At 39.6% G+C, this 18320-nt stretch overlaps 1 protein-coding gene across 4 annotated transcripts in view; it reads left to right on the plus strand.

Moving 5' to 3' along the window:
* The window catches only part of DNAJB6 (DnaJ heat shock protein family (Hsp40) member B6), a 58349-nt gene that overhangs the window by 24077 nt on the left and 15952 nt on the right, over positions 1-18320 (plus strand). For all 4 annotated transcript variants that reach the window (XM_030445525.1, XM_030445523.1, XM_030445526.1 and 1 more), the window contains exons 7-8: positions 428-566; positions 2677-2747. In XM_030445525.1, coding sequence (XP_030301385.1) covers positions 428-566; positions 2677-2747 — 210 coding nt within the window. The remainder of the gene's footprint in view (positions 1-427; positions 567-2676; positions 2748-18320) is intronic.

The raw sequence follows: 18320 nt of genomic DNA on the forward strand, positions 1-18320 counted from the left end.
CTTCAAGTGTAAGGATTCTGGGTGTCAGCTGGCATGTTAGTGATACAAAACTTGTTCTGTCTTCTAACTCCAGACATCCCAACATCCATGTTTAAGCAAAAAATCAGGTTCATTAACACTGTTAGCTTTACCTTGCTTCATATGGTTGTTGAGTTCAGCAGACAGGCTTGAATACACTTTCTTCAGGGGAGGAGCTGACAAACAGTTTTTGAACAATGCTCTGCATTTGGAATTTGAACTCTGGGTCCATATGGGAGAAAATGATGGGGCTGAAGCTGCGGTTCTGTTCTGCTGCTGGTGTTCGGTACCATCTAGACACTCATGCTGTGTTGATGCAACCAAGGGTATCCTGAAGCTGGGATGTAGTTTGAGCAGATAAGAAATGTGGAAAAAACATTTTTAGTCAAAATACCTTCATTTCCAATAGGTTTTACTTCGTTTGGCTTGGGGCATGGAGGCCTTACTTCATTGTCCTCTACGTCATTCGGAGGCAGTGGGATGGGCAACTTCAAATCAGTATCAACCTCAACTAAAATAGTTAATGGCAAAAAAATTACTACAAAGAGGTAAGTGATATATTTGTATGGAACTATGTAAAGACATAGGGCACAGATACCTGCATATAACCATATGTACACATAAATGTAATGATACATGCATATATTATCTAATCTTTGCTTTTGATATTGTGGTTGTCTCATTACTTGGATTTCTCTGCTTAAAAAAACTGAAGTTTTGTTGGATTCTCCAACTTCCTGGTATTTTTTAAAGCTATAGCATGTGAAAATGGAAAAGATTGTTTTTGTCTAAATTCTTGATAGTCAAGGTAGGCTCAGATGTGTAATATGTTTTAGAACTGCCCTGATGAAAAATCAAGGTTGCAAAGGGTTTGCTGTTTAAAATAAATGGACCTGGAAGTGAGAATTCCTCCAGGACTTCAAAACCTCCTGTGTTGGTGATGCATCTTTTATCATGATTCTTAACTGCTGTCTGTCAAGTCAGCTTGAGCCTCTGGAAGGAAAAATGTGGTTGGTTTTTGTTGTTCATGAAGCTTTTAACTGAGGATTCAGAGGACTTCTAATTTTGCAAACAATACAAAGCAGTTTACCCCAACATCTGCTCTGGTTTGCTTTCCTAGGCAGTGTTTGAGCAAAGTTTTTATGTAAAAAACAATTTTTTCTATTAAGTGAAATAAGCAGCTGAAACTTGCTTTGGAGGAAGTTCCTATTTGTTGGGAAGTGAATTTTCAAGTATTAGAGCACACCTTTTCACTTTTTCATGTTTCTGATGGGGAAATCACTGAGAAACCCAAATACTGGTTAGCTGTAGGGTAACTTACATGCAACATGATGATCTATAAGTTATAGGAGTACTGAATAAGTAGTTAAATGCAATTGCAGTACTAGTACTAAAAATGATGGAAAAGCAAGAGGGAACTTTTTGTTTTGTTTTGTAACTTGTGTCCCATACTTCATACTTTTTTGAATCTTGTTGTACTGGGAAGATCCTGACATCTTGATGACTGAAATGCAGCCTTTGTCTTCACACATTGGTGTAGTCATAGTATTTTTCTGTGAACTTGTTCCAGAAAAATCTGAAAACAATTCTTGAGGTGACTATACCCTGTGAGAGACACCAAAGCAGTAGTTTATGCAGTAGAAGTGAAGGCACCATGTTTGTTTCAATATTAAAAAGTAGGCTAAATCGGGTATTCTGCTGCCATATCTTTTGTTACTGTATTTAAAAAGTGGGAGGAGAAACAAGAAAAAAAGTCACATATAGGAAGGCACATTTAGTATCTCTGAGTGCTGTTACTTTGAAGAATGTCTGCTTACAAGGTAGCTAAGGCTAAAGAAGATGCATATCCCAGCGTACTCCATAAAAATCTTACTTGAGCAATAATTTGCTTCAAGGAGAAAGCTGTTTCCCCATTTATAAAAGGGAAAGAACCACATAAAAAAAATCCGATCTCCAGAAGAATTTGTGGTTTCCTCATTTGAATCATGAGGGAAAAATCCCCAGATATTTTAAAAATTAGGTACGAGTTAAATACTCTAAAAATAATTAAAACATTCCTTATTTTTAAAACAAAGAAATAACCCCCCCCTCCCCCCTCCAATCCCATAGAGATCTTCAATATCATCTCTCCTTTCAGTTGGGGATAAGTTATATTTGCAGTGTGTGTGCTGGTCATAAACTTGGTACACCTTAAGTCTCCAAATAAATTGTCCTGCTAAAATGAAAAGTGAATTAAAGACTGTCTTGTGTGCCTTACATTATGCAAACCTGTGACTGGATCTGGTACATGATGCATTTAACACCCAGGTAGGTGCTAAATGCATTGATTGATTGCACAGCTGATCTGTCAGACATTTGGTTTTTCGTAATAGTACAGGTTCAGTACAACTGTGATAGTGTATGAAGTGACAGCTGTGACTCTGAACTCTACAAACTGGGGGATTCCAACTTCCAGGAAGCAATTTTCATGCTATAAATAAGCAATATCAGTGGGGGAACACAGATGGTTACTATTCAGAGCATCTGTGCTGTTAACTACATAAGCATTAAGGAGGTGGTGTTCCATTATAGTTTTTTATCAAAAAACCTCGGACTGGTGTGTATTTTCAACCTGCTTACAATGCTTTACAGTGGCTAACTGGGTTTTTTGTCCTACAGAATTTTTGAGAATGGACACGAGAGAGTAGAAGTCGAAGAAGATGGCCAGTTAAGGTCGCTAACAATAAATGGTAAGGAGCAGCGGCTGCGCTTGGATAACAAGTAATTCAACGCACGCATTTAACAGAAATTTTAAGCTATAACAGCCACCATTTGAGGAGTGACAGGAACATTTTTTGAAGATTTCAAAAGAACTCAACTTTCTGTATATCCGTACTTAAGTAGTATAAATAGCTCACCGAAGCTAGTATTTGTCATAGACTTTTGAGTTAATTGTTGGGACCACATAAATTGGACCATTTTTTGTCCTCAAAATTGTTGTAAATTTCTGTATGCACTTTTCTTTTTATTATATACGATCGAGGTGAACCATGATCCTTCAGTAGTGCTAGGGCGAGATGTACACTAACACTAGCATGAATCTTGCTTTTTCCAATTTGTTTGAAATGTGAGCCAATTAGTAGTTTAAGTCTGCTGTGAAGTTAACATTTCCAGAATAACCTGATAATCTTTTTAATGATTTCAGCTTTTTTTTTGTTTGTTTGTTTGTTTATTTGTTTTTTGTTTTTTCTTTTTTTTTTTTTTTTAATGTTTAGTAGTGAACAATGTTAATACATTTCTGGTAATGCATTTCTGGTTTAAATAAATTAAGGATGTTTTATAGTTGTGCATGAATGCAGACAGCTTAGTAAGTTTTGACAAATGTTTTAATGTGTAATGTAAGCAAAAGGTAAACAAAAGTGAAGCCAGTGAGCTGGGTCTTTTGTCATTTGGTACAAAAAAAAAATTCAAAATGAATAAATGCTGATGTTTGTGGTGCATTCTTTCATGAATGGCATTTGTAACCTTCTTGTGTCTGTGTGTGATTTGGGCAACTTGGGAAAACAGTGCGCTTTTATTTTCTACCACCTTTTTCTTCAGTCTTAAGGATGAGGGCCTTTTTTCTTTGCAGATGTTTTCTTCAATGTGAGTGAAAACATGATAACTTAATTGCTTTTCTAAACCTGTATCTGAAGCATTCAGAGGCTAACTCTCTAATTCAGAGGCTAACTCTAACTCTCAACTATGCCCTAATGCATAAATTGTTTTCTGTAGGCCCAAAGTAACTCCCCCTGTTTAAAAATTAAAAAGATTTCTAAAGTTCTAAGTTCTGCAATTACTTCCAAAATTAATCTGTAGTGAACATAAATACACAGGAAAACATTTAATAATTTAAAAGGACTTTCTGAACATAAGGATTTTTTGCTTATTTTGAGAAAAAGTATAATTTCTTTGGATCAGTTTTGTATAAAATTCCTAGGGTTAGCGTATCTCACTTATCAAACAAAAGTTGAAAGATTGATGACTGCCTTTTGTTAAGTTAAAGGTGTGAAGCAAAGTGTTAATTTGTAACTTAAGACCAGATTTTCAAAGTTTAGTAAAAGGTGACTTGATTTCTATGTCATAGAGCATGCAGAGAAGTATTGGCATTTCTTAGCACCTACCAGGCTGTGGGTAGTTTTATGCTTAAATCATGGATGTGCAGTTTTTGTCTGTGCACCAGCTTTGAACATCTGGCCTTCAACAAATTCTTCAGGGTGGCTTAGTGTTTTAAAAAAAAAAAAAAAAAAAAAAGCATGGTGTTTTCATGTACTCTTAATGTCTTTTTTCTGAACAACATCTGCTTTATGCTAACGAATATGCTGATTATTAAATATATTGAAAAGATACACTATTTTATCATGCAGGAAAACCAAGTCAACCCAGATCAGCAATCTATCAAAATGCTACAGCAGAGTAAATATTTACAGTAATGTTAGTATATCTTACCTTTGTCCCTCTACCATTAATGCTAATTTCATAGATCCAGACAAAACAGGTAGAAGAAGAAATAAATATGTACTTTGGTTTTGGGACTAGAGAAGTTATGTACCTTTTCAAGTTCTTCGCAGAGTTCTTGTTACTTCATTGTTGTGTTTTTGGTGTAGAAGCACAAACTCAGTTTAAAACTAAACTGTTTTCTTGTTAATGCTGGTTTTACCTTCCCCATGTATATTCCTTCTTGATCCAGATAACTGAACACAATTTATTTCGAAATCTGGCTTTGTTGTGATGTCTTGAATTATTAAAAATGTTAATTTATATTTATAGGACACAGTGTGCTCCTTTAAGTTCTGTAAACTGTAAAAAGTGCTTCAAAATTGGTTAACCAACTCAAATAAAATTAGGACAATCTGGAGTTGAGTTTGAATTCCTTCCTGTGGATATGTGTAAGTTTTTACATTAAGGTGCCAAACTTCACCTTCTGTTTTAGTCAGGGATAATCTTCTTTAGCAATTTAAATTACCTAGCTCAGGTAGATAATGCAGTTATGATAGCAGAGCTGCTGCTGCAAATCTGTACCCATCTGCCTTAGATCATCTTACCCAGGAAAGTGTGGTCTATCTTAGAGTATTATCTACAAACACTTCTCTCCAGGATTCTATAATGAAATCTTTTAACCCCCTAAATTTGCTGAAGATCCAGTGTTTGATAGTCTCTTTTCTGCCTTCAGATCTGTGAAGCTGGTTATTGCCAAGGTTTGACAAAATGCAGCACTGTAATTTCTTGGTAGAAAGAGAGACTGGCAAATCACTAACTTACAGACAGGAAGAAATGAGTCAGGAGGAAGCAGAAGGAATCTGAAAGGTTTTCTACAGTAGTCAGCAGGTACTCATACCTCCAGCAATGGGGTAGGGTGGAGGTTGAACTGATGGATACTTGGGCTTGCTCCAAGTATACAACTGTATTGGCAGTTCCTGTTCCAGATGTAAAAAATGGTAATCTTACACTTGACCCAAGCCTAGTAGTCTCCAACTGTTTAAAAATGTAGAACACAGTTTTTCTAAAATAACACTACTCTTTATTCTTAAATCCAACTTCATTATATACACAAAATGAACCTTTGTTCTATGCTTGCTGATTCCATTTCTTCCTACCGTGTTACATATTTAGACTTTGTAAAATGTGCTGCTGAAATGAGTTTTTTATATTGTTCCTTATTAATACATAACTTGCATATATGTACAAAACCTACTCAGTGGAAATGATGGATCCTCAAGAGCAGCATAATTACTTAAATTTCAATTTTGACCAAAATAGCACAAAATACATACCAGAAAATATACTTAATCTAGTAAATGCTAGGCATAAAATGTGCAGTGGGATGCTGTAACTTATAGAAGCAGATATTGTTTAAAAATACCATTTTTTCATTAATTTTGAATATTTAGGGTCACCATCCAGCTTAAACTAAGCTTCCTCCATTGGTTTGGAAAAACAAAGGTGGAGTTTTTGAACCTGCTGAGTCCCTTACTCTTCCATGCTCTGCCTCAAAGTTCATTGGTAGAATACAAGAACTTTGTAATGCTTTTTCTTGGTGCAACCTCTTTTTGGTCTCTTATGCATGGCAGTAATTTCAATGCAATACACTGTAACACAAGTTTTTCTTTGAGCTGCATGGCACCTACCCCTGTCACTTGGCTTTACTGCAGAACTTTGGGATCTTGCCTTAGAATGCCTCACGCTCAGCGTTGCTGGATCTGTTGTAGTTCTTGGTTCTTACAATGCTTTCTCTGTTGGGAATCACAGGCAGTGTTTTGTGGTATGTGACAAAGCTGCTCACAGAGTAAGTCTGTGTAGCATTTGTAAGATGTGTGCTGTATCAGCTCGTGATTAATTGATGGAGTTAGTGTTAGGATTCTGAAAATAAGCCTTGTGAAAGACTAAAAAAAATCTCTCTAAACAAGGCCAGTGGTTTTATATCTCCCTGTCAGTGTTGGTGTTTGACTGTCCTGTTTGCTTGCCTCCTTCAGTGTACTGGTGTTTAGGTATAAAGTGAAGGGTTGTTTTTTCTTTGTAGCTCTGCTTCTGTGTTTCAGACCAGGTGATAAAGTTAGATTTTATTTTTGGAAACCTGAGTTGTGTTCCTGAATTTGCTTCTGTTTGAAAAGTGACTGTTTCCTGCTTTGCAGGCTGTGATTGTGACAGGATGGTGTTTACTTATGTGGTGGTTGTATTGCTTACAGCTGTATGATGGTTATGATCAGAGAACTTTTCAAAAGCACTTGGTGCTAATGCAAAACTTTAACTTAGTATTTGAATTCTCATTCACCTTTTCACAAAGGATTTCAAAAGTGCTTTTAGAAAACCTCTCTTTGGTCATGATATTTGGATGTCTTAGTATTGAGGTTCATTGTTAAGTCATGGTGTTCTCACAAGGTTGTTGGAGTGCAGACATAATCTGCCATTCAGTAGTCAGTTGGCCTTTGAAACTTTACTTTTTGAATGTAAGAAAAGGAAATTTGTTTGCACTGTCTACTCTCTCTGGTCTTGGTTCGTTTGGGACTGAATTGTGATCATAGACTTGTTTTATGTAGTACTCAGCATGGACAGTTTGGGTTTTCTGATCTTGGGTTTTCTTGTTTTAAGTAAAAAGCCTTTTATCTTCCACCTGAAAATCTGAAATGGTTCTTACCTTGCAGTAAGGTTGGAATGGAGCAAATACACTTCGTTAGTGTTTCAGACAGAGCCTTTTGCTTTAATTGGTATAGTTTACTGCTTGATCTGCTTTGTTTTTGGAAAAACACCTTGACTGAAGATTGGGTGAGGTGTGATACTGAAAAGTTAGAGCAGAAGATGGTTGGTTTATACTCTGCTGTACAGGTCATGTATTCACAGAACGGAACTCTCACTTCTGAGATGCTGCTGTCAGATTAAACAAAAATTTCAAGTGCTGTGACCATCTGAGCCATAGCCCTGAACCTGTGCAAGCTGAGTGCTGATTCAAGCTCATTGAAACGTCTCTGAAAATGATGTTCTGGCACACAGCACTGGGTTAGGTGTTATCTTACTTAAAACAGGTGGTAGAAAGTTAATTGAAAACCCCCAGGAATACTTTATCCCCTGTCATGCTTACTGTGTCCAAAAGATACACAGCAGCTTGAATGTGATGGTACCCAGATCTGAGAGCTGGGGAATCTTGGTGTGCGGTGGATTTCAGTGGTGGGCTGAAGTGCTAATTACCTTCCAACTAAAGGAAGTTAAATGTTTCTGCCTGAGAAGATACCACCTTGGAAATGTAATTGTGAGGATTAAAGCATATTTTATTCAGAAGTAAAAAGTGTTATTAAAAGAATGCTCTTAAGTAGAATTTTCTCTTCTCTGTCTTTTAAAATAATGTTAGCTTTTGCAGCATAATGAATTAATTTTAAAATCACTAAAACCAGGTGATTTTTGAAATTAAAGGTGCGATCAAGAAAACAATTTTTTAGAGGCTTATGGTGATTCTTAAAACTTTGGTTTCTGCAAACTTCCTTCCTAGGCGTACAGTTGGCAGCTGCCTTTTGCAGCGAGCAGCACAAAACCCAGCATAGAAACTAAATCTGAATTTGTCATCCTTTTGTGGTATTTGTCTGCAACAGAATGCTCCATCTTGCTTATGTGAAAGGGCATGTTCTGTAGTGTCAGTCTCTTCTTCCAAAGGGAACTAGACTGGATGTTTTAAAATTGGTCCGGATTCCTCTATTAAAGTATTTCTGTAGGAAAATGAAGAAAACTAATTTGGTCAAGGCTCAGACTTTCTTCCAGTGTCTGAGCTTGGAAGGACTGAACCTTCTGAGTTCACAGGGCTTTGGCCAGGCTTTCCACACTGATACTGCCTCACATCAGAAAGCACTTTGATACTTTGATTTATTTGGACATGCACTGTTAAGAAGTCACTCAGACACCTCCCAGAATTAGTCTCCTAATCTTGACATATGAATTTCTTACCATTGGGTGCTTACAGGAAATGCAGGCAGGTCCTTATCATCAAGTGTACTGCACTTCAGTAACTAAAGTGCATTATTCAGCTCTTCTGTACAAACTGTGGGCAGTTTCAGTTCAGGAGAACTCTTTTCTGTAGAGAATTGGACATTTACTTAATGGTTAGTACTGGGTTAGTACTGCTGCAACCAGGAGTGATGTTCACAAACCTCCTGCTCTCAGTCTCTGACTAAACTCCTGAACAAGTGCAAAGAAGTAGAAAATACTCTCTTGGGAAGATGCACCTCCTGTGTTAGGACAACCAACAAAGTGCTTCTTTGATTAAGTGTGTGTAGTGCTACTTCCAGCTTTTCTAGTGTTATGTTCTAGCACCAAGAAAGGCAAATCTTAACAACCTTGATAAGCACAATGCTGCTTCTTAAGGTAAACTTGCAGGGCATGAAATGAGTAAGGAAGAAGCAGGAAACCAACACAGCCTGTTTGGGTGCTGTTGGCTTAAATTTCAAGAACATTTTTTGTCATTTGGCCTTGACCTTTCTCATCAGGAAGACCTGAGGAAGAGTTACTGCAGTGAATGCAGAAGCAGTGGGCATTTGCCCATTCTCTGCCAACCCAAAGTTCTCAGATGATGCAGAGGCTGCAAGTAGATGCTTCTGCAGCCTCAGGATGGTGTGCCAAATTCCATGGAGATTAAAAAAAAAAACTATACACCAGTAAGATAAAAGTGCGTGTATTAAAGGTCACCTTGTTTGCAAGGAGAGTATAAACATTTGTGTGAGGCTAGACAAATCCAAATTGGAAGATAAACATGCATTTTTAACACATGGGTGATTAACTGTTTGAAGAACCTGTCAAGAGGTGTTTTCTCCAGCTTCCAGCATCTTAAAAGAGTAGCTTTCTAGAAAATGTACTTTAGTGATAAGTGAGTGTTTGGGCTCTACAGAGAAGCCGTGCAGGAGGCTGGGGCACAGGGCACAGCACAGGGCACAGTGTTCCCTCAGGCCTTTCCTCAGTGTCAGCTTCTTCCTTCCCTCTCCTGTTGTGTTGACATTAATACACAGCATTCTCTTCCTGTAGTTTTGAGGCTGGGGGATGTTTTGTGATGGAGGAATTTGAGGGATGGTTGGGGCTACATGCAGAGGCTGCTTCCTTGCCTGTTGGAGGAAGCAGGATAGCTGGGAAGATAGGAGGAAGCCCTTGGATCTGGGGCATAGATGTTACTCCCTGATGACTGTTGCCCTAAAGCATCCAGTTTTGAATGTGTAGGTACCAAGAGTGGACTTCATGTGGGAGAAGAGTTCTGGATCTCTTAAGGTAAGTAGTTGTTTAGTAGTGGACAAATTGGGTGCTTGGTGAGGAGGAGGAACCAGGGTGAGGGCAGTGATGACAATCCCATGGAATTTGATTTGGAATTTGGATTGTAGTGAGCCCTTGTATATCTCTTGTACTCTCGCCAATAATAGACCTCAAAGTGTAGAGAGCCTAATTCCAGCTCCCAAGATGAAGTTTAAATGAACTATTCTTTTTCTTAAATGTGGGCAGTGTTTTAACAGTGTCAGGGTTTTATTTTTAGTGTATGTTAAATCTTAATGTGGATATCAATATACATGTTTTGAATTTTGAGTAACAGATGAAAAAGAAAGCTGCCTTTTTCTTAATTGTATCATCTTGGTAGTGTGCTGAGTACCTAAGATAGCAGTATGTCAGAAAAGCTGCTCTGGCTGTTCCCTGTGGAAATGTCTCCTACAGGGTGTGAAAAAACCTGTAGATGTGTATTTGGGTTTTATGAACACCCAGAGCTGCATTTGTTGTGTTTATTTCTAAGAGAAGCCTGTGGACAAGCAAAGTCCTGGAATTACGACCCAAATACTGCCGAGTTACATAACCATAAAACATAGCTTGGAACAAACCCAAAACAGTAACTCTTAGATGGCAAAATCTTGGTATTTCTAGGTCCTTCCTAATTTTCTGGGGAAGGTATCCTGCTTGGAGAGTTCTGGGATTCCAGAACTAAGTCATAGTTCTTCTCTGGTTGGATTAATCATACTTTGGAAACTAAATATTCAGCCCTTAAAATAGCTTTTGTGCAGTCTCCTCTCTGTACCAATGAAAAAAACCAGAAGGCTTTCCCCCTTAGAGCAGAATGAAAGCAGCCCAGCTTCACTGGTGGAGACTCAGATGTAGTGACAAGGAAACTTGTGACTGGAAAAGCACAAGTGCCACATTGGTCTGCTCTGCCCTTTTCTGGCTTCAAAGAAGTCTATCGACAGAAATCCTGTAACTGGCAAAGCATACAGTGTACACCTCATATGTGTTGAGTGTTCATTAGTAGAAAACCACTTCAGAACTAATTAAAAATGTACCAGAGCTGTAACTTGTCAGAGCAAAGGAATCATCAATTTTATCCATATTTTCCAAGGAGCTTCGAAGTTGTTGAGTTGCATCCTCTATGGAACCTATTAAGGAGTAAGAAAATGAATTCTGTTCCCTTGTACAACTTGAGTTCCCTGTTACATCTCTGGAAAAGATATCACTGGGTATTCTTAGGTGAAACACAGGAGTTTCTCTAGATGATCAGGTAGGAAGTGACAAAGTAGATGAGAGGTTTTACCACTGTTAAGTAAAATGAATATTAGGCTTTACTATGCATATTCATATTTTCAAGCTGTTACAGCAATGCCAGCTGCTACTGTTCAGCATCTCACTTTCAGTATCTATTGCAAGTGGAGGGACTATCTAATTTCCTGAAGTATTTGTGAAACATTGGTATTAGTTTACCCTAATCCATCTTGAGGGTATTGGCCCAAAGAATTGGAAGATGGGCTTGTTTGGGAGGTTACAAGAAAGTTGAATGATTTTTGTCCTGAATCCTTCCACAGTAGTTTTGTAGTCATTAATAATTCTGTGACTGAGGAATGCAACTCTGTCTGGAAAGGTGTCATTCAAGGTGAAGTTTAAATGCTTTGTAATGCAGTGAATAATCGAGAAGATACTTCTTGTAATCAATCACTCCTTCACAAGCAGCTCAGCCTAGAGAAATAAAGGATGTTTCTGAGAAGACACAGGTGTTTCAGCCTCCCTGCTCTTGAACGAAATCAAAACCAAAAACTTAATTGCTCTTACGTGGTTTCCACTCTCCCTTCTCTAACACTTGCTGAGATCCCATATGCTCTTTGCTGCTGAAATGTTTATAGAAGGAGATGACTGCATCCCTGGTAACCCTTTTCGTAGAATAACTGAGGAAGCTGAGTGCCTGTGCTGTGTTGCAGGGGGGTTGCTCATTGCCCTGGACAGAATAGTTTCCAATAGTAGAAATCCTTCTTCAATGAGAGCTATGTGAGGGGAAGATTTTGCCTTGCACCTCCCACCTCCTCCTGAAACAAAAAGCCAGCCTTTTGTTCACACTTGGCCCCAGATTCAGCTCACTCTTGTGCTTTCTGCATGTGGCAGCAAAATTCCCCAAATTATTGGTGTCTCCATTGCTTGGTATGGATCTATAAGTTTCACAGGGCCAACCCAGCAACTTGAAGGGCAGCTTTAATGTAGGTTAGATGATACATTGGTAACAGGTAAAAGCCTCTTGTTTTCTATTTTTCTGGCTAATTCTCACTTAAAATGCAGCCCCTTACATACTTTCAGATGAAATGGTGGTGGAGATGGACAGTCTGAGGTCCCAGCTGAACTGTCATCATTGACTTAGCTACTATCATATTAGTGCTGCAACAAATGGGTTTTATTTATTGCTTTGTCCTCTCAATAGACAGTGCTTTGAAGGCTTTGGCAAAGAAGTGCCATCTCCTGGAAGGTGAAATTACTGCCTTGGCTCCCATAATTTTATTTCCACTCTACTGCTCAATCTTGAGTAAGCAACTTTTTTGTTAGAAAAACAGGTGTTCATTTAGTATTTTTAAAAATCACTGTAAAAAGAGATGGCTTCTGCAGAGATCCCAGGCTGCATCCAATAACAGGAGTTAGGCAAAGTCAGAATTTTAACTGGCAAGTGATGAAATGTTCTCTGAACTGCAAAGAGTAGGACTTTTTTTTGTCAGTTGCTGACTTGCATGATAAAAAATGTAGGTGAAAGTCTTATCTATTGTGCATCTGCCTTAGGTTTCCTTTTGATATCACAGCTCTGACTGCAGGACATTTTCAGCCCTGTAAAGGCAGCAGTAATGATCTTACATGGCTAAGGAGAAATGCTGTAGCATAAATGAAGTTTGACTTGGTGAAACTCTTGGCATGTGTTGCTTGCTGGTGGATTAGCTTTGCTGGGTGCAGCCCCTTGGGCTGCTGGTTGTACAAATCTGTAGTTAAACAGTTCAAACCTCTGCAGTTTTGATGAGGTTTTTAAAGTTTTTCAGACATTGATAACACACTATAATGAGTCTGCTGAAAAGTAGTCACTTCAATATTTGGAAAAGCCTTTTTTGCCTTTACAAGAGATGCAGGTATATCCATATACCAGGTGATTTTTGAGCAGAAGCTTCTTACTGCAATTTCAGGGGCTGAGTTGTCCTTTTGTGCAGTTTTGGTGGGTGAATCCCTTCTGTGGGCACATCTTCCAAGAGATATGGGCACTCAGGGGCTCTTAGCTCCTGTCTGGGATGCAGTGTCTTCCCATTTCTCTGCCTTTGTGATAGCTCCTAAATACTGGTTGCCTCCTTTTTGCTTTTGTTCTGAAGTTTGTGTTTCGAAATGGTTGTTACTGCCCTTGGTGCTTTGTCCTGTGGACCTCAGGTGTGTTAGAAAAAGGAGAAGGTGGGATGGGATGGGATGGTGCTGCTGCAGCAACATAGGATTGGAACAGCCATGGCTCCAGGCATGGGCAATTCCGAGCTGGCTTTCCCAGGAGATGAGTGGCCACACTGAGTACACCAAGCTGGGACTGATGTCATTCTTTGAACTCCTTCCATTTCCAAAACTGAAAAAGCTCTCTTGGTAAAACGTTCCCTGTTGCCACTGGATCTCTGCAGCTGAAGCGTGTAAACTGACTGACAATACCAGTCCCAGGCACAAAAGACAATTGTAAGTATTGTTGTTGTTGGGTTGTAGTCGTGTTTCTAGTTTGGTGTTTGTTTGTTTGTTGGTTTTTTTTTATTTGAGAATTTTAATTCCCGTGCTCTCCTTTTATTGGTTATTTTGGTCAGAATTCCAGTTTGAGCAGTATACACAGAAAAATTTCTGCGTGTATGTATGTCTGTGTTTGAAAAATTACTTGTATATCTAAACTGTAATGAATTTTAAGGCACAGGCTGAATAGCTTGACTGTGAGTGGGGAAAAAAAACAAAACCAACATTTGGCAACTTTGAGAGTTCCCTGATGGATTGGAGATGCCAAACAACAAAAAGTTTTACACCTTGGGAGGTGCATGCCCCTAATTAAAGACCATATTTAGTCAAAATTAGTATTGAAATGCTATTTTTTTCAGACTCCTCATTAGCGTGTCAGTATTATCAAACAGAATACCAAGGAACAGTTCAGTTCTCTAGCAGTTTAGTTAGGAATATGTCAAAAGTAGAACTGGATTTTGTGGTGAAGGCATAAAAAAATACTGAGCTGTTAGAAGGGACCTCTGTTACTCAGAGCATGTGTCATTTTCAGGGTAAATTAAAAGAAGGTCTTTGTACACGAAGCTCTGTAAAACAGGGATGTGTGTAGGCACTTGGAGTTGGGATTTGCTTGCCCTAGTAACATAGGAATGGATGAGGAATGAACACGTTGTGGGGTATAATCAGAGAGGGAAGAGATCTCTCTTTTTTATAATTACTGTGTGAAACCCCTTGTGTGGTGTTACTGACTCAGGGTTGAAGGGAGAATATTTTTCAATTACTAACCTGAAAAGATGGGAGGTTACAAGCTGAGTGTGGGCAGTACAGTGTAAAACATGGAGCTTACTCTTACTGTCCTGTGTCCTGTGAGATTTCAACAGCACTAATATCCATTTGATGAAAATATAAACTTGGTGATTTTGTGCTTTTGCCAAATTACTATGGAAGTGTTGACAAAACAGCTGGGGAAGTCATTCATCACATTTTTCTGAAGTCACTCATGAGATTCTTCTTAAATTTAACAGCATAGCTTTTTGCTTTATATGTAATTTTGTTCTCTTATGGTAATCTGGATTTACTGTACATTAAGGTTTTGAAGAACAGTGTAAAGCTGATAATGGGAAAATACATAACAAGACTAAAATTTGCAAACTAGGGCTTGCTTAGAACTGGTCTGGAGATGCTTCTTTTTGTGAGGGCCACATGAAAATGTTTAATGATGTCTGTTATGAAGATCTGTTGATTGTGAAAGCAGAAGATCACTTTGCTTGCTGCATGGAGTTTTCTAATTACAAGCCAATTTTGGTGGGCCTGGTGGTGCTAAGTCCTGAAGGCAAGAATCAGTCTTGTCTCTCAGGGCAGCAAAGGGGCCATTTCATCTGGTACTGGGAGGTTCTGGAGCACAAATGTGAAAGGTTTGAAAGTTTGTGGGGATCAGTCAGGCACAGGGAGAGAGGAAATGCTGGTGGAAGGTGCCTCGTGTCTGGTTATGTGGCAGAGGTCCAGGCTGGGTTGCACCTAGTTGCATCGTGGTTTATTTCATTTTATTTCATATTTTAAGTTTTTAATTTTTTTTTTCTCAATAAGATTTGGTTTTGTAATTCAAAGTGCAGTTTCAAAAGGAAACATGAGCTGCGAGGCTTCCTGTCATTTTTGCCTGAGGTTGAGTTATAGGTGAGATGAAAAAAGCTCCAAATATTGAACTCAAATGAGAATTCTGATACCAGTGATACCAGTTCTGGACAAAGAGGGGCCATGTAAGAGAGGGAGTCTGTTCCAGTGATCTGAGCACCATCTCACCTTCAGGTTGTCTAGGGTTTGTTGAGAGAGAAGCCCCAAGAGTAGGACCCCCTGCCTCAGCTTTTTCAGGGGATCTGGCCAACAGCACTGCAAGAGTGGCATACAGGGTGACTTGAAGGAAACTGTTAAGGATCTGACATGACCCTGAAAGTGTAGATAGCATCATCTTTTGAGTAATGTCGTTTGCTGTTTAAAAATCAGGTCCATTTGTTCAAACTCTGAGCTTGAAATCTTGCTAGGTTGTATTTATATGTGTCAAGCCGCAAAGCTCGTTCCTTGCTCTTTGCTGCCTTTCAAAATTCATGCAGCAATGAATAAAAGACCCCGGTGTGATAAAGTCTTCTAAATTTAATAAAATTCACTTTGAATGGCAGCATGCAAATGGGGTCATCTCTCTGCTTGCTGCAAACGCAGGGAGTCGTTATCTCCTGCCATTTGCATTTTCCACATCCCAAATCTTTAAGATGAAAGCAGTTCATGTAATCTGTACAGGCTTTGATAGAAGCAAAGTTACTGCAGAAGGCTGCATGTGCTCAGCCTGCACTTCTTTCTCTCTGGCCTCAAATTTAAGCTAGGACCATCCACTGGGCTTTAAAAGCTCTCCTGAGATGTAAGTTTGGGGCTTCGAGCAACTTGGTCTAGTGGGAGATGACCCCATGGCAGGGGGGTTGGAATGAGATGATCTTTAAGGTACTTTCTAACCCAAACCATTCTATTATAGAAGTTTTGGGAGCAAGGAGGTGAACCCAGGCTCTCAGCAACTCTCCTGTCTTTACATCAGGCTGCAGAGATGTGGTGCCACTCAACAGAGGCTTTAGATACAGATCCCCATGTAGCTTCTCAGGCCAACAACAGGATGACCTCTCCTTTCAAAGCACCCATTTGCAAGGCTGTTGCAGTTAGTGTATGGTGTGAGCTCATTTCTTTTACCCAATTTCTTGCAGACCTGGGTCTCTTTGTGGCGAAACGTTGCTGTTTTGAGCAGCTCAGTGTGCTGGGATTGCAGGATTCATGTTGGCACATGCTGGGCTGAATATACTGGGGTATTTAGGCGTGTATGGGGCTGGTATGTAAAATACAGATGGCTATATTAAAAAAAAAAACAAAAAACAAAAAGCAAATCCAGAGGCTGAGCTTCCTAAGAAAGCTGCTGCAGGGCAGGGAGGGTAAGCAGCCCCAGCATGGGGCTTTCCCTGCCCCAGCCCTGTGCCATAGGGGGATGGGCTGGGTAGGAACAGCGGAGCTGGCACCGGAGCAGCTGGATACGAGGGCAAAAATAAAAGGAACGAGCCCATTGCCAGCTTCTAAAGCCAGAAGGGCAGAGGATTGCTATGTGTGAGCAGAAAGTATTGAGCCCTGCCCTTTCCTGGATACTGGACGTGCTGCAGCCATGGCTCTCTCAGGACAGAAATAGCTATGCAAGAGTCGTTCCACCAGTCTCTGTCCTTTTTTCCCAAATCCCATCCCCTTAATTTTCCCCCCATCTCTTCTTAGGGACTTCACCCCCACTTTCCCTGCGATCTCAGGCCACTTGTGGACTTGTTCTCCCCCTAACAAGAAATGCCCATTTCCCATGGCAGAGGTGGTAGCAGTGCTGGTTCTGGCCTGGGACAGTCTGGCCCAAATCCCTGAAGTTACAAACCTAATCAGAGGGTTTGAGTTGTAGCAGTGAGACCCAGTGCAGGAAGGACAACTGTCACCACAGCAAGCCCTGAATCTCCTCCTCTTCTTTCTTTAACTCTAACAGTGGCATTGAGGGGTGTGTGGTTGCACCGGAATTAAAATGACGTGTAAGCTAAGAAGTGGGGAAAGACACTGATGTGAGTGAGACAGCTCAAAATGTCGTCCTTCATCCTGTGCTTCAGCCAATGAACTGCAGTGCTGAAATAAAATCCCCTTGGGGTTTACAAAAATCTCTGCCTTTAGCAGCAGTGGTGCAGATGGGGCAGCTGCTCTGGCATTCCCCGGATGGTTTCTGAATGATTTCAGGCGCTTTCGGTTTTTGAGACTGCTTGCATGTTTTTACCAGTAGCTTTTAAAATGTCTGCTTTTTCAAGTAAGCATTGTATCAAATAGCAACAGAAAAGGGTGTCACTCTCAGTGGTATTTTGCAAAGAGGACTTGATGCAAATTTTAGTTTCTGTCAAGTCTGACAAACCCAAGAGAGCACAGCCTGAAAGTGGCTTTTGTAACTCCTGCTGCTAAGCATTGCAGTATTAGTATTTCCTGGCATTTAGAAACAAGTTTAAGAACAATTAATCAGAAGAACTTGCTCAACATAGCCTCCAGTAATGATGAGAGAGTATTTTCTTAGCTGAGCATGTTGCCTACAATTTCAGGGGAAGGGTGTGTATATGTGTGTGCGCACATGTGGTTTTGGAAAATACCCTGGCCTTGCTATCTTAGGAGCATCCCTTGCTTGTAACAGAAATTAGAAAAAAACTATAGTGTTTGTCAAGCTTCTGAAAACAACTTTCAAGTTTGGTCCCCTAGATTAGACCACTTCTGTGTTTATTAGTAGAGTTGTTTGGTCTCCTGATGTTTTCTCTGTGCTGTAATATATTGGATATGGAGCTTTTTAGAGAAGAAACAAAAGAACCGCTTAATTTTCAGGGTTTTTTCAGCCCAGAATAATCCAGGCCTGTAGAGAGTTTATTTCCATGGAGTAAGTTCTGAGCTCCAATAGGCTCCTCTCAAGTATGAGACTGCTCAGAAGATGTTGGACTTGAGTGCCAGAAGAACCTGGGCATCTTCTGCTGAGGTAAATATTAACAGCAGAGCTTATGTAACAGCAGAAAAGTTCATCAGTACAAAAGCCTTATCAACACATTACAGACCGCAGTGCTCTTGACCTGAGAAAAATGTATTTCAATGGTCATTTCTTTTCTTTCTTTTTGAGTTGCTCCTTCAGAGTCAGCTCAGTCTCCCCGGTCCCAGCAGATGCAGTTGAGTCACCAGAAACTCCAGTGCCTGCCCTAGGTGCAGGGTAAATTCCAAACCCTTGTAACAAG

The sequence above is a fragment of the Calypte anna genome, chromosome 2, assembly GCF_003957555.1.
Source record: "Calypte anna isolate BGI_N300 chromosome 2, bCalAnn1_v1.p, whole genome shotgun sequence".
Classification (NCBI taxonomy): domain Eukaryota; kingdom Metazoa; phylum Chordata; class Aves; order Apodiformes; family Trochilidae; genus Calypte; species Calypte anna.